Source organism: Phocoena sinus, chromosome 20 (genome assembly GCF_008692025.1).
Source record: "Phocoena sinus isolate mPhoSin1 chromosome 20, mPhoSin1.pri, whole genome shotgun sequence".
Classification (NCBI taxonomy): domain Eukaryota; kingdom Metazoa; phylum Chordata; class Mammalia; order Artiodactyla; family Phocoenidae; genus Phocoena; species Phocoena sinus.
The window spans coordinates 16571154-16587877 of record NC_045782.1 but is presented as its reverse complement, the minus strand read 5'-3'; the positions used below and the strand labels follow the sequence as shown (position 1 = coordinate 16587877).

The following is a 16724-nucleotide window of genomic DNA, read 5'->3' as shown; positions in this document are numbered from 1 at the left end:
CTCCCGGCCTGGGCTGCCATAGGAACCCCTAGCTCCTCTGCCTCTTCTGTCCTAGCCCTCCCACTGAGCCCTGGCCACAGAGGGGTGCCAAGGTCCCACGTCACCATCCACACGGTTCTGGGGTCCACCTCTGGTCTCTCTGGTGGGACCAGTTCCCAGGCAAGCATCTGTGGGGAAGGATCCTGGCCCTTGAGTTAAGCCCCAGCCAGGGAAGCTGGCGGACACCTCTGCTCATGCTCCAGAAATCCAGGTTCGGCCTATGGACCTTGCGCGCCTGCCGCACTGATTGAGACAGTTGCTGCCGTGACTGATCCATGCTGTGCTCTAGGACTAGACAGAATGCTAGACGGAGACACCAAGTATGGGCTTGCGCCTCTGTCTTCCTTCAGCCCAGGCCTTCACCCGAGTTCCGTCCTGAGCTGCCACAGGTTCTTGAGGCACGCGGTCCACACACAGGCTGTGAAGCCCATGGCATCTCCACGGCCCGCCTGACCGGCCACGGCTAGGGGGACAGCCTTCAGTGTCAGCCAGTACAGGTTGCTAAGTATAGACTCCAGGCAGCCCCGTGGCTGCTGGTAAGTCCTGGGACACCATTTGATACCCAGCCTGGCCTGGGACACCAGTTGCCGTCAGCAGCTGGGATGGGTGGGGAAGGGCGCAGCGTGTTTGGCCCAGCCCGTCCCCACCTTCTGCTGCAGAGAACAGAAGCAGCCGTTTCGTGATCACAGATTGGGAGTCATCTCCACGCTCCACTGGTCCTGCCCTCTAATTATTATCAGAAAGAGTAACATAATGTCACCTGCCGGAGACATAAGTCGTGGCTCGAGGGAACGGGCAGAGGCGGGGAGCCAGTGTGCCCTGTCCTGTGGCCCCTCTGCCCACCCCTGCGCTCACATGCTGACCCGAGGCTGGGTGGACCCAGAGCGTCTCCCGTAGCAGGCTGGGAAGCCATGTCTTCCCTTCCTGGTTTCCAGTCCACATTTTCTTCTTTAGACAGAAGCTGTGGTGGGGTGGGCAGTAATTCTCCTTGAAGCAGTGTGGACACTCAGCCTTGGTCCCGTCTCCAGAATGCCAGGGTCTGGACGCCTGGCTCTGAGACAACTTGGCATCTTCGTGTGACTCCAGGCAGGCAGAGGCCCTCCACAGCCTCGGGGCCTCTCAGACCTGAGAGCATTTCAGGGCGCCTTTGCCTGCTGGGTTGTCAACAGGCCCGTGAGTTCACCGTCAGCAGGCGGTGAGGCTCATTCCCTAATTTGCTTTCTTTTCAAAAAAAAAAAAAATCTGTTTATTTGGCTGCGTCGGATCTTCCTTGCGGCACGTGGGATCTTTATTGCAGCACTCATTGGCGTGCATGGGCTTCTCTCTAGTGGCAGGCAGGTTTTCTCTTCTCTAGTTGTGGCCCGTGGGCTCCAGGGCGCATGGGCTCTGTAGTTTGCGGCACCTGGGCTCTCTCGTCGAGGTGCTCGGGCTTAGTAGTTGTGGCGCGTGGGCTTAGTTGCCCCGAGGCATGTGGGATCTTGGTTCCTGACCAGGGATCGAACCCACGTACCCTATATTGGAAGGTGGATTCTTTACCACTGGACTACCAGGGAAGTCCCCCTCACTTGCTTTCGGTTTAGAGATTATCCAGAACAATTGTACCTGAATTACTCTGGTCTGAAATAACTTCCTAACTGCGACTTGGCTGTGCCTGTGGCTGTGAGGGGGAGAATCGCATCCACGTGTGAGGTTTGGTGGAGTACACAGGAGGGAAGGGAAAGCAGCCCCTGCTGCCTTATCCCCATGGGGTGGACTGAGCCCTGAAGTCTCAGGGGAGTGAGAGAAACTTTCCAGCTCATTCGAAGCTGTAAGGAAATACCTTTTTTCCCCCTTTTTTTAAAAAGGGAATGGATTTGAACATATTTTCTCTCTTTGCTTGCTAAAGACAAAGGACTTCCAATTTACAGTATATGTATATATATATTTTTTTTTCCAGAAAGCAGGTAGAAATTAATTCCTTTACTTTGAAAAAAAATCATTTTCCCCAAGATAGCTGCTGCGTCCCAAGGCTTTGCCCGAGTTCACGAGTGACAGTGGGGAATGGTTGAAGGAGCTTTGGGACCCAGCACACTGGGGTTTCAGTTGTGGCCTCGCCATTTATTAAGTTGCACTGCGTGAGGTCACTGAACCTCAATAAAATGGGCTTAACAGCATCTCCTTGCTGCATTGTTTTGAGTGGAGACAGTATACAAAGCCCTGAACGTGTTGTAAAGCACTAGCAAATAGTTTGTAATAATAAATGTAGTTATTATGCTTGAGAAACTGAAACTTGGTGTGGGCAGGGAGGAAAGGAATAATAAAAGAAAAAAAAAGCTGAATTTGCATTGTAGTTAGATTGGGGATTGGGTTCCTAGGCTTGTCTTTGTCGTCATCAATCCACCTCCATCCCCAAATCAAGCAGATACTGGAATCTCCACTTTCCGTAGAACTGCTGAGCCATCACAGCCTTGGGGAAACGCGCATGTGTGGGTGAGCACGGAGGGCACCCTGGGGAAAGGTGGAGGGTTGTCTTGTGCAGGTCAACATCACTTCCATTTGCTCTCCCCTGACAATATTGCCAAATAGCTTTTCATAGTGAAATGAGGGCAAAAGATGTCAAAATTGCATTTCAGTGAAGAGTGTTATTGAAGACAATAGAGGAAGACACATTGATTGAACAAAAGCTTCTGCCCTGGGACCATTATCTAATCAGCCTGCTCTGTGTGCTGTTCTTATCCACGGTTTCCCGTTCTCATTTTATCGTCTGGAAGGACTTCGGACAACCAGGGGTTTGTCCAAACCAATGATGCGCTTTGTGGTGCTTTGGGGTATCTGTTTATTTCTAATTTTTGGTGTGAGTCATTCTAAACAGCCATGAGATTCTTTCCCACAACCCTGGAGACTGAAGAATATACATACAGGACACAACGGTGGGGAGAGGGGACACGGCCAGACACCAGGGGCCACATGCCAGGCCTCAGATGTGGCCCCACCCCCCAGGCGTCACAGAGCCCCCAAACCATTGCCCTAATGACTCATAGCCGGTATCTTCATCAGGTTGTTTTGACACTTGAGTTTAAGATTTACAGCACCATGGATTGACTGACCATAACATTGCTCTCGTAAAATTAGGTACAGCTTGCTAATAAAATCAATGCAAATCAGCCTAGATCAAAAACTGCAAGCTTATATGAATCATTTGTTGTGGGATGTTTGGCCTTCCCTGTTATAGAAAATCTGGAAACTCCAGAAAGGGGACAACACCCCCCGCAGCCCCCCAAGCTCACCACTGATCCCATAGCTCTTTGAGCTTTCCCTCTGCTGGGCCCTATCTTATTGCATTGCAATAACTTATTTTCACGTCAGTCACTCCACAAGCCACTTGAGGCCAGGGACGTGCCCCATTGTTCTGAGCTCCAGGCTTCCGTATCACATGTGGCTCAAAGTAATCAGAGCCGGAGGGGTTTCCCCACTCCTTGATGAGAGGAAAGAGCATAAGCTTTGGAGTTAGGCCTTGATTCAAATACTCGCTCTCTGTACTCATTTTCTTTGCTGTGTAACAAATTACCACGAACTTAGCTGCTTAAACCATCCCTCATATGTTAGCTCACAGTCCTGCAGGAAGAAGACTGGATGGAGAGGTCCCCACGGGCTCGTCCAGCTTCCCTGCTTAGCAACCTGCCCGGCCAAAGTCGGGGTGTCAGCCAGGCTGGCCTCTTACCTGGAAGCTTTGGGAAGAACTCACATCCAAGTGCGTTCAGGTCTTTGGCAGAATCCACTTCCTTGTGGCCTCGGGCCTGAGGTTCCCTTCTTGCTGGTCCGCCAGGGGCCACTCTGTTTCCTCGAGGCTACCTCGTTCCTTCTGTGTGGCCCCTGCATCCTCAAGGTCTGTACCAGTCTTTCCATCCTTCGGGCATCTCACTTATGTCCGCTACCTTGAAACCTTGGAAGGGTGCGACTGAGAATCAGATAAAGCCGGGTAGTAAGGACCTACACAGTGCTTGGCGAGGGTTAATTCTTTGTAATCCTTCTCTCCATAAGTCAATTTTATTTGAAACCTATTTTGTCTGATTCAGAGACAGCAAAATTGTAAAGGGCTATCTTTATCTGAAGTACTTGTCATTCTAAAAAGTCGTGGTGGTTCATCATTCTCCTGTGTGGAAGGATAAATAAAAGAGACGAGAAGGGAACACGCTCTTATCAGAACTTTTCTGGTATTTTTCCTTCCTTTCCCCCCAACCCCAAGTTTTGGCATCTCTGCTTCAGCTGCTGTCTCAGAGCGCTGGGGGCGGGGGGCCGGGGTTGACTGCTGGTGTCCTCAGACAAGTGGTGGCTCCGGGTCAGAGGCCAGCCCGCCAGCAGCTGGCCCCTGCCACTCAGCGGGAGGCTGGGCCCCGGCTGGGAGGAGGGTGACTGCTCAGGCCGGCTCTCCGCCTGTCCTGTGCCTCCTCAGGAGATCCTCTGCGAGCTCACGCTGGATGCCCTGCTGGACATGAACGAGGCTAAGGTGAAGGAGACGCTGCGGCGCTGCGGGGCCAGTGCCGAGGAGTGTGGCCGCCTGCAGTACGCCCTCACCTGCCTGCGGAAGGTGACAGGCCTGGGTAGGTAGGACCAGCCCCATCGTTTCCCTCTCCCTCTCCCTTGGCCTGGACACTGGACTTCTCTCCCAGGCTTGGCCTGGTTCCCTGGGCGCCAGGGCTTTTGCTGGGATGGATGATGGGGTGGGGCCAGTGTGATCAGGGTCTCTGGGCCAGCTTGGAACGGCCAGGGTCCACCCTCAGAAAGCGTGTGATGGACCTGACCCGAGGCAGAGGGCTCTCCTTGAGACAGAAGGTTCCCAGATCCCACCTGGGCTGGCCAGTATGAAGCTTGAGCCATTGTTAGGAGCCCCGGGCTGGTCTGCTGGGCAGGGCTGCGTGATTTGCTCCCTGTGGAGCACCTCTGTGGGGCTCTGTGACTCTTCTGTAGTTTCCTGCAGTCCAGCCCCCTCCCTCCCCTCTCCCTGCCCTCTCCATCCCCTCCCCCTCCCCTCTCTATCCCCATCGCCAGCTGGCTGGGCTGTGTTGCTCAGAAGAGCACACGCTGGTGTGGGCTCAGCCTGAACCAAGCTGAGGAGAGAAACTGTACCTTCGTTTCAGCTGTGAGTGTGGACATGGCTGCCTCAGGCAAAGTGTATAATCCTGGCATTATGAATAATGTTCCTCGGGAATTATTTGCAGGCTTTCTAAATCTTGCCCTGGAAACAGCTTCAAATGCCCTGACTTAACGCTCCCATGACCACACAGATAAGCCTTTAAAATGAGCCTAATGAATGGGATTTGCTCCATTTTTTAATTCGCTGAGCCACTTGTCTTATCTCTGGCTGCCTGAAGCTTAAGGAAGGCTTTGAGGTTTATATTCTACTTGATTTTTTTTTTTCCCAGAGGGGACTGTGCTTAATTTCTTCCCTGGCCCCATTGTACCAAGTCTTCCTCTGAACACGGAGCCCAGAGCTTCACTCAGTTCGGAAAACCTCAACACATCTGGCCTCTGGCAAGTGCCATGGAGTAAACAGGACAGGGACATGGTTAGCAGTCTTGTCCCCACATTTTACAGAGAAGGAGACTGAGCCCAGAGAGGGTAACCAAGGACACACAGCAGTGGGTGGCAGAACTGTGATTTGAGCCTCAGCCTTTGCCACCTGTGCACATTTCACTGTCTTTTTTCTTTATGTCAAGAGAAAAGATATTTCTGATGGATTAATTTAGCCATTGCTGTCAGTCACCTTCAGACAACAGTCAGGAAAAAAAAAAGAAAAAAAAGTACTTGCCACCCAAGCTGGGAATCTGGGGGACCTTGTCAGCCCTCCCGCTCTATGCCTGCATTATAAACAGTTGTAGAGGAGCCAGCCATTGGGTGGTGGTGACCCCTGTGTGTTAAGGCTGCTGTCTGTCCATCCTGGGTGCCAAGATAGGAAGATCACTAATTTACGAAGCACTTCTTATGTGCCAGGCACTTGACACACATGTGGCAACATCCTTTTTTTTTTTTTTTCTTTTTTTCGCGCGGTACACGGGCGTCTCGCCGTTGTGACCTCTCCCGTTGTGGAGCACAGGCTCCGGACGCGCAGGCTCAGCGGCCACGGCTCACGGGCCCAGCCGCTCTGCTGCATGTGGGATCTTCCCGGACCGGGGCACGAACCCATGTCCCCTGCATCAGCAGGCGAACTCCCAACCACTGCGCCACCAGGGAAGCCCGGCAACATCCTTTTAAGAGGTGGTGGTGAGCTCCTTTTGTAGCTAAAGCATCCGAGCACTGGAGGCCCTGGATGAGTTGTCTTGGGTCCTGCACCTGACACGTGGCAGAGCTGGGCTTTGCACCCAGTTTTCTTCCTCAGAGGGTGCTTTTTCCACTATGTCCCCGAGGAGGTCCTGGGCAGGAGTTTCTTCCAGGTGCTTCTTTCTCATTCCATCTCGGCTTGTGATACCCCTACATCCCCAAGAGGGACCCGCCGCACCCCAGTCCAGGACACGGGCAGGCAGACGGGTCTGCCCAGTAGCGGCTGCACTTCGAGTGTACCTGCTGGGGGCTGGGTGGGTAACTGTGATCACCCTGTCTCTCAGGTCATGCAGTCAGAGTCTTCATGGCACCCGACAGGGCCAGGTGACAGCAGTCAGGCTGCAGTAAAGATAGACTGTGGAATTAGACTGCCTAGGCCTAGGACTCTGCTGAGCCACTTAGAACCCACGGGACCCTGGCCCGTTATTTAACCTCACTGTGCCTCATCTTCCTTATGAGTAAAGGGGACACAACAACACTTCCTCTCATAGAATTGTTGTGAGGATTAAATGAGTTAAGGATAAGTACTTAGTCTAGAGCCTGGTGCATATTAGGTGCTCTTTTCAGTATTAGGCCTGTGGGGTCATGGAAAATGTGGATGTCTCTGGTCTTAAGAAACGTAATGAAGGATGTTTCTTTATGCCAGTGGCTGGTGAACAGGAGAAGATCATGCTTGCTGATACTCCCTGTCCTTCATCCATGGCAGACATCACTAATCAATCCCTGAGCTCTTCCTACTTAGTGACTCCAGAGTCATTCTCAAGCAGCCACTGCCAGTTGACTGGTGTTGGCATGCACAACAAGAGCCATTTGCCATCCATGAGCTGGCTCAAAGCAGTGGTGATTAAATAGACAATTTGAAGAATTGAGGGCTTGTTTCCTTTGGTGGCAGACTTGCCCGTGGATCCGTGGAACTCATTCTTTCATCCCCTCAACAAGAGTGTGTTCAGTGCCTCCTATAGGCCAGTTTATAAATTAAAGTGTAGGTCTTGGCCACAGTTCTAAAGGAGCAAGCATAAAGGAATACACAGATGAATAACTCATTCTCCAAGTTGATCCGTGAATAGAAAGTCACCATGCAGTGAGGTAGGAGGAAGGGCGTTCGAGGAGGGGATGGGATGGACAAACCCTAAGAACTGTGAAGGATGATCCCTCTCCACTGTCTCTAATAGATGGCTCTGTGGGCTAGGCTTGACCACCTCTGATGGCAGAGAGCTCATTACCTCCGAAGGCTGTGCCGTTATAGGTAGTTCAGCATTGGTAGCCTTGGGGGAGGAGGCCCAGTGCTGTGGTTGAGATCGAGAGCTCGGTTCCCATCCCACTGCTTACTTAGTTGTGTGACCTTGGCAGTGTACACAGCCTCTCTGAATCTCAGCAACCTCACCATGCTGGGCGGATTTAGGAAGACAGGGTACAACTCGCAAAGTAGAAGGATTACCGGGTGAAAGTTCATTTTGCCTTGAGTCAAAATCTGCCCTCCTGTACTTTCCAGTCATCGATAAATACGAGGAGGGAGGTGTCTTCTTCCCCACAACAGAGTCTCTGTGGACAGGGGTCCTTTCTTCCTGCCCCTACCCCTTCACTATCTCCCCATTTCTGTAAGGTCAAACCTCAAGCCCTTGGCAAGACATCCAAGGCCCGTCCGGAGCTGGCCCCAGGTGGGCTGACCCTCCAACTTCATCTCTTGCCTCTCCCTGGTTTGTCCTGACCTCTCAAGTCATGTGGGACGCGGAGTCATTGCCCGAAAGTGCTGTGTGCTCCCTGCCTTTGCATGCACTGTTCTCTCTGCCTGGTACACCTTCTCCACTTCTTCCCCAGCTGGCCCAGCCCTGTTGCCACCTCCGCTGGGAAGCCCCCTGACCCCCAAGCTGTTTAGGGTCCTCCTCCTCTGTACCCTCTCAGTCCCCATGCGTCTCTGCGTCAGCACACAGCACGCCATGTTAAGTGTGCGTTACTCTTATTGGACTCCTCAGGCACCACGAATGTGTGTTTTTTTTATGCCTTGACACCCGGCATATACTCGAATGAATGGACAGGCCGTGTCATTGAGTTGGAACCCCTGGAGCCTCAAGGCCTCAGGGGCCTCAGGCAGAGTCACCACGAGGACAGCCAAAAGTCACTCACAGGCTCCCCTCAAAAGGAAGTGGCTGTTGATCTCTTTCTAGCTGGATCTCTTTTCTAGTAAATTCCCAGGGCAATTTGCTGTCGGAAGGTCGGCGCAGCCTCTTTTCCCGATGATTGAGTTTTCTTGGAGGGGAGTTATCCCTTCACACAGCCCAGCTTCCCTTCCCTAACTCTTAGAGGTCAGTCACCACTTCCCTCTCTGAGGTCTCCCACTTTGGGGGTGGGTTTCCTCGCCCGCTCCCCACAGACCTGCCAGCAGGAGCCCTGCGCATTCCCTCTCTGGTCCTCAATTTCCTCTCTGTAAACTGGGGACAGTGACATCTCTACGCTGGTGCCCCCGCAGTCAGCCCGATAGTGTATGTGCACCAGTGGCCTTAAACAGGTGAAGGCTGGCAGTTGGAGCCTCCGCTAAGGAACTGTGCTCCTGGGTCCTGGCCACCTCACCTGTGAATCCCTCCAAGCCCCAAGCATCTGTGACTCGACCTCTTGGCCCGCAGGCGGAGACCACAAAGAAGACTCGGGCTGGAGTTCGTCGGATGCCCGACGGGAAAGTGGTTCCGGGCCTCCCGCGGACAGCCTCTCGTCAGCCAGCCTGCCCTGGCCCCCAGGAAGTTCCCAGCTGGGCAGAGTGGGCAGCGGTGCCCAGGGCCCACGCTCCGTCTCTGTGTCTGCTCTGCCCACCTCGGACTCCCCAAACCCCGGCCCCGGCGAGGGCCTCGCAGACCCCTGTATCTCCTTGCACACCAGCGGCCGGCTGACGCCCCGCGCGCTGCCCAGCTTCATCACTCCGCCGACCACGCCCCAGCTCCGCCGGCACACTAAGCTGAAACCGCCCCGAACACCGCCCCCGCCCAGCCGCAAGGTCTTCCAGCTGCTGCCCAGCTTCCCCACGCTCACCCGGAGCAAGTCCCACGAGTCTCAGCTAGGGAACCGCATCGACGAGGTCTCCCCGATGAGGTAAGTGTTCCCGCCAGGCAGGTGCTGAGTTTGCCGTCTACTGAAAGTTCGGACTATGGTTTTATCATTGTAAAGGTAACACAGGCTCGATTGAAAACGGACCAAATCAGCCAGCATAGAAGCTGCAACGTGAAAAGTGAAAGATGCTCCCATCTCTCAGTCCGTTCCCCAGACTACCTTATCAGTTTGGGCCAAATCCTACTAGATTTCTTTCTGAACACACACACACACACACACACACACACACACACACACACACACACGTGCGCACGCGCACGCGCGCGCAATGATACCATGTGTCAGCCAGGTTAGATTGGGTTGTGCTGCGATAACAAATACCCCCGGATCTTTGGGTCTTAAAATAACAAAGATTTATCTCTTGGTCATGCTACCTGTCCGTCAGCCTCATTTCAGATTCCAGGCTGGAACATTGTCTAGAACATCCCACCGTGGCAGAGGAAAAAAGAACTTTAGATGTTACAACCGAGTAATTAAATGCTTTTTCCTGAAAGTTCCACTCACCATTTACGGCCCTACCCAAACAATGGAACCAAGGAATGTCATCCTCCCATGTGTGCAGAAGGGGGAATTAGAATATCGTGCTGAAACTACTAATGATTATCAATTACTATGTACTCTGTTCTATACCCTATTTTTTTCAACCTACCTTTATTTCTGAGAACTTCATGTCAGTACCTCTTGAAGCACCTTACTCTCTTATTTATTTATAAAAAAATTTTAATCTGTTTATTTTATAGGTAGTAACAGTCACATAGTCCAGTATCCAAAAGCTTTGTAGCTTGCGTAGAGCTTTGTAGAGTATAAAGTCACCCCCTACCATTTTTCCTTTTCCTTTCAGGAGCCAACCAGGTTATCAGTTTTGTATATATCTATAATTATTCAAACTACCTCATCTTTTTAACTTTTTTTTTTTTACCTCTTTCCAGGGTATAGTTTAACTAATTCCTCCCCTCTTGATGGACATTTAGGTCCTTTTGCTATTACAAAAATCGCCCTTGTCAATATACCCTTGTGGACAGGGCAGAAGGGAAGGAGGGAGTTTTCTTTGGGTGCCTCTTACCTTCTTGTACTTCTGAGGGTTGGAGACCTGGCCCCTCTCCTGACATGGTCTTTTTTGGTCTCGCGAGGGCTTGTTCCCCCATCCCAGTGCAGGCTATCTTGGGTCCCTTATGGGATGAACCCTGGACATCTCTGATGGTTTTGAGTGTGTGTCACCCAAGGAGAGAAATCTACCTGTGACCTACCTGCCACTCTCGATCAGGCTGTCCTGCTGGGGCCTGGATCCTCCCTCCTCCCCCCACCCCGCAAAAGGGCTGAGCCTTCCTCCCCCTCTGGATCGTCTCTCAGGAAGCACAGTGATAATGACCATGTGGAAACATGGACACGGGTCCATCAGAGGGCATCTCAGTGGGCAAAACCCAGTGCATCTCTTTCCTCATTTTTTTTCCTTAAAAGAGTTTTAGGAGGGCTCTGCTCTCATCCCCAGCTCTGGGTGGAGAACAGAGCCTCGGGCAGATGACACCACTTCCTCAGATCCCACCGTTGGTGAGCTGGGCCTTGGGCCCTGAGACTCTGAGTCAGGTCCCCACAAAGCCACCAAAACTGGCATTGACATGGGTGCTCAGGCCACCCTGCTGCCCTCAATGACCCCTGATGGTGGACTGAGTGGCCTGGGTTCCTAGCTCTCTTCGTCCTTGGGACAGCGGCACCCCCGGGAGGCATCGCTCAGGGCACGTCCTGGCCTGGCCCTGCTTGGGGGCTGCCTTTCTGCTCTTACAACTGTCCTCCTCACCTCCTGCCCCAGCCACTTCCTCCCTGGCTGCCTGAGCCCCCCTCCTGCCTGGGCCGAGCACCCCTCCTCCCAGGGCTCTGGGCAGGGCTCCCACACCTACAGGCACATGACCTTGGGAGACTGTGAGCCTGTTTCCTCAGCTGTGAAATGGAGTGAACTCTAATTACCATGCAGGTGGCTGGCGAGGCTTAGAAAAGCTAATGTATTAAAGTGCAGGGTGTAGCTCCATTGTCCACTGGTGGGGGGCCAGGGGAGCTACCTCTGGCCCTTCTCATTGAGGAAACGTTCCCCGGTCACTCAGCCAGCCTGGCCCCATGCCCCAGGGGCTCAAAGTCCTCATCCGAGTACCCTGCCTGCTCCCACCCAAGGGCTGATGTTCTGGGAAACACCAGGCCAGTGCGGTGACATAATCCTACTTTCTGTCTTTTTTGTCTCCTGCAGGTTCGGTAAGAGTGATTCATTTTCATCCCCTCTGCCACCCAGGAGTCCTGTTTGTGTCGCTGTCCCCATCAAGGGTGGATTTCTTCGACCCTCTCTTAGTCTGCTGGCCTTTCCATGGTCCAGAAGCAGAGATGCTGGGCAGGAAAATAGCTCTAGGACAGGGAACCTTCAGATGACGAGGTGGCCCAGCCCAGCCAGCAGCCGCTCTGAGAAGCTGAGACCTTGACAGCGTCACAGTCCGCGGACAGCCCTACGGGGGGGCCCCACTTGCACCTTGCTGCCCCCCCAGGTGACCTCTGGCAGGGAGTGTTTACCGGCTGGGCTGCCACGGTGACGCCTCGCTCCCGGGAGAGAGGCACTGTCTGTCCGGTGTAGGTGGACGGTAGCCATACGTAGAGCCTAGCTGACGTCTTGGGACCCCTCTGTTCAGGAGAGGAACTTCCCTGGAGGCAGGAACGTGGTCGGCTCTGAATGAGGCCCTGAGAGATCGGAGGGTGCGAATATCCCCTTGGGAGGGGATGAGGATGCCTAGGCAACCTCTGAGTCCCTTGTCTACCTCTGGGTCGAGAGCTGGTTCTTGCACGTGGCTGTGCTGTGGGGCATCCCTCTCCAGAGTCAAAGTAGAGGGAAGTGACCTCTGGGGGTCTGCTTTTGATGGTCTCAGTGGAAATGCAGAGACTTCTGGCTTTTGCCTGAGCAAAATAGCTTAATTTTGTACTGTCCCGAGCTGGCTAAGCAGAGTGATGAGGCTGTCAGCGGGGTCTTAGACATGCGGAGGGGCAGTGACTTTGCCAGAACGGATCTGACTGCAGGACCACCGGGGTGAGAGAGGAGGGAGGGGGCACTTCCCTGTCCCCAGGGCACAGGCAGAAACTCCCAGGGTCCTTCACAGAGGCTTGGAGGAGAATCCAGCACTTGCATCCCTAGGACAGCCTGGCCCTGCCATCTTCCCAGTTGCTATAGTAATTCAGGGACCATAGCAGTGAGGCCTGCTTCCCCAGTTTTCCAGAAAGGCAGGACGAGGCCTTCAGGACCAGTGTTTCATCTCCATCAGGGACGGCCTCATCTCACCTCCCTCCTATCTATCCCAGGCCTGTGGCAGACATTACAAATCAATCGTAGGTTGCATTCAGAGATAGATGGTTAAAATCTCATTTTCCCATAGTCTTTCTCCTAGACTGGCAACCTAACCCCTTTTAGACCCACGTGCTTTGATGGCTTTGGCTACTGACTGGGGTAGGGTGGCCCCCACCCCCAGGACGGAGTTGGGAAGAGGCAGCTCCATGGCAGACGTGCTGGCGAGATTGTGGGTTCAACTATCGGGGGTGGCAGAGGGCTTTTGGTTCCGATCAGACTCCCCCCTTGGTGTAGGAGGAAAAGTCAGTACCTCCATCACTCCCTTCTCCTGTGGCTGGGTGTGTGGTACTTGGCCTTGAGTGGACCATCACTTACTGAGCGCCAGCTGTGTGCCAGGCCAGCATGGGGTGGAAGGCTGACTCAGAGGGTATGAGATGGCCACAGATCACTGGAGCACTGTGTTCCTGACCTTTCTGGGTCACAGATCTATTTGATAATTGGATAAAAGTGTAGACTCTCTTTCTAGGGGAAAGCACACATCATTCCGCTTACCAGTCCAGAGGGTTCCCAGAGCCCCTGAGGGTTCCCATCCATGGGCTCAGTTAAGAACCCCTGCTCTAGGAGGAGATAGGCAGTGTTGAGTATGGGCAGAAGGGAGGGTGGGGGGAGGGGGGTGCCCTGGTGGAGGAGGGGAGATGGGGTTAGACATGTGGGCTGCTGGTGGATGGACAGATTGCTTTCAGCTGCTCCCCTACTGCTTGACCACGAACACCAGGGATGCCTGTTCTTATGAGGAAGCCAGGATTGGAGAGAGAGGCCAGGGTGCCCTCTAGGAAGGCAGGCAAAGCTCGTGGCCTGAGACTTCCCCAAAGGCTCAGACTGAGTGCCCGGCTGGGGCTGGACTACGTGGGAACAGGTAAAGCTTCACCTCGTCTTCCCTCTACCTGCCGGGCTCTGGCATTGGTGGCTCTCAGAGCAAAATTCCCAAGGTGCTTGTGACTGGAAAGCTAGGTATGCCACGTGGCCGACCAGCCTCAAGCCCTCTGCCAAGGGTCAGGCAGCTTCTGCTCGCTTACCAAGAAGCAGCCAGAATTGGTGGCCTGTGGGTGCATCCACAAGGAAGTGCAAGAGACGGGGGGGAGCGGAGCTGCTGTCCTCACCTTGGCTTTGCCTCCCGCCAATGCTAGAAACCTCACAGGGACCATTTCTGAACCGTCTGCGGAGGCTAAGTGGTACCATTTGTTTGCGGGGGGGCCCAAGCATGAGGGTGACCACACTGGCCCCCTTTGGTCTCGCCTGGCCGTCTCTGTCTTGATTAGACGCAGGTTCAGGGAACTGTCCCTCTGCCATATGGCGGTCCCTCCGTACCGCCCTAGCCTGTTATATCTGAGACAGAAGGTCACAAGCACACGCCGTCCCCAGCAGGGCCCCCTCAGCCTGCCTGACCTGGCCCTTTTCCCCACAGATCTCCTGCACGGATCCCCACAGATGGTACGAAGGGACATCGGGCTCTCGGTGACACACAGGTAGGCCCAGCTGGGCTGGGGCGGGGAGGGGGCACAGAGCTGGGCTGGGACCCATATAAGCCGAGCCTCTACCAGGGGGTCGCTCTTCAGCACATGGGGAGGGGCTGTCCTGACCCCCGTCTCTCAGGGCTCTTTGCCTCCGGTCTGTGTGTCCATGCCTCTGTGGACACGGCCCGACACCCACCTGGAGCCCCTGCCTGTCACCAGCAGCCTTTGGGACTTGCTGGGCCCTTTCCTGCCCCTCCTTGGGTCTCTTCCTCAGTCTGCTGGGGAAAAACAGGTCCCAGGAGAAACAGGGTCAAAGGCCCAGGGAGGAGGGGCCGAGAGCGTCCTCTGGGTCCAGCACGACATCAGTTACGTGGACATAACTGGCCACACATCAGAGCCCCGTGGAACGTGCTGAAACTCCAGACCCCACCCCTAAGGTTCTCGGGTTGCCAGTCTGGATTCCAGCAACTTCCGGTGACTCTGGCACTCGCGCAGCTGGCGTGGCTGATGTGGACCCATAACGTGGACAGCCCAGACCTCGGCCTCAGCGCTCATGAGGCTGACGTGTGCTGCCAACAGCAGCTCCGGGCGGCGCCTCGTTCCGCCCCCCGCCATCCCCCCCGCGCCGATGGCCAGCAGGATGGTCCCTTGGGATGCGTGGTGCTCTAGCCGCCCCATTAAAGGATGCTGTGAACACAGCAGGGCCCACTCATTCCCCCCCGGAGCGTGAGCTGCACTCCAGCCTGTGCGGGAGGCCAGCCTCGGATCCTCACCCAGTGGTGCAGACTCGGCTCGCCGGGCTTGAGTCGTTTGCCCGAGGTCACGTGGCCACCGAGACGCTGCTTGAGCCCCGTGGCTGGTGCCCAGGCACCTCTGTTGAGAGCCTTGGCAGGGCCGGGATGCCTGTACCCCAGAGCCTCGGGGAGGAGAGTCTCCGGCACCAGGGGAAGCTGTCTGAGTGAAGGTCTGAGAGCCTCCCTCTCCACCCGGTGTCCAGTGCGATATTCCCAGCCGTGAGAGAGCAGGACCTCTCCTGTTCCCGCTCCGGTGGGGACCCCCCCATCGCCCGTCGGCAGGAATCCCTCCCAACCTCAGTTTCCCCCTCTGCGGTTGGGACTTGCTCTCAGTCCTGTCGTGAGGATAAAATGGGGTGAAGTGCATGTGAGGCTCACGCGTCCAGCCCTGGGGAGCGCTGGGTATTTAACCTCTACCTCTAGCCGGAGAGAGGCCGACTTATCCAAGGGACACCAGGATCAGTTTTGTTTCATTTTTGCCTTGGCTGCACCTGGTCGCACAGAGGATTTGCCAGCTGGACCCCGAGTGCTTCCCAGGCTGCCGCTCCCTTCCACCCGGGCAGCAGTACCCCTCTTGTCTGGCATGGCCAGGCCGCCCTGCCTGCCTGGGTTCCGGGCGTGGGTATATAGGGACATCACGGTCATACCCTCTTGGTTTTTCTAAATTCGTGATCCGGGCCTCTCTCGACAAGAAGCTCTGAAGGTTTTTGGTCCAATTGTGAGGGGAGAAAACTGTCCCATGACGCTCACCCCGCCCCTTCCACCTCCCTGGCACCTGCCTCTTCTCCGGCTGAGCCCCGACTCTCATTTCAACCTGCTTTCAGGACTTCCTGGTGGAGGTCATCTCACGTACCACCGAGCTGCTCCCCTTCCCCCCATGTTGACATGAGAGGAGACTAAAGACCAGAGAGAAGGAGAGTGGGATCCCAGGGTGGCCAGATCGGGGCTCCTTAAAAAGCGTTCCAAGGGGGTGGGCGTCTTTGTCCTTTTGCCCCACAAGCTCCCATCTTGGCTGAGTAGAAGCAGTGACGTCCACGCCCACAGTCCATGCTCTGCACATTTATACAGCACGCGAGCGATCCCCCCCAGATCCCTGTGAGGGGAGAGTGCTGGCCTCATTTGCAAAGGCTTTGACCCATCCCACAGCCAGTAGTTGGCAGGATTCAAAGCCAGTGTGGTCGGGCCCCAATGCCCACGCTTTTCCCCTCATTTTCTGGCCCAGGGGTCTCTTATAGAGCAGTGCTCTGGTTCAGAGACCTGGGGTCCCGGGTCACACAGGGACTGTGTGACCTCGGGAAAGTCACCTAACCTCTCTGAGCTGGTTTCCTTGCTTGTGTACTAAGAATCGCAGACCTGCCTAACTCCCAGGGGTGGTCGCTCCCAGGAGTAAGCTAATGTTCATGGACGCATCACAAACCGTTCCCCAAACACTGTTGCTGTTTGTTCTGTTGTTACTATGATATACAACGCTTAAAAAAATCTAGTCCTCCAAAAATGTGAGTTCTTTCTGCCCTCAGGCCTCCCCACCCTATGAATGGACCTTGGACCTTTTCTCTGGAGGATACCACCCACTCTATCCCCAACCTCCTTTCCAATATATCTTTTGTGGTTTTTTTAAAACTTTATTTAGTTTGGATTGAAATACATTTATAATTCAAACCTCAAGAG

General features: G+C 54.5%; 1 protein-coding gene across 1 annotated transcript in view; it reads left to right on the top strand.

Moving 5' to 3' along the window:
• The window catches only part of KSR1 (kinase suppressor of ras 1), a 148435-nt gene that overhangs the window by 102733 nt on the left and 28978 nt on the right, over window positions 1-16724 (top strand). The window contains 4 exon segments of the mRNA XM_032617582.1: window positions 4472-4619; window positions 8958-9417; window positions 11672-11676; window positions 14214-14274. Of these exon segments, the coding sequence (XP_032473473.1) occupies window positions 4472-4619; window positions 8958-9417; window positions 11672-11676; window positions 14214-14274 (674 nt within the window).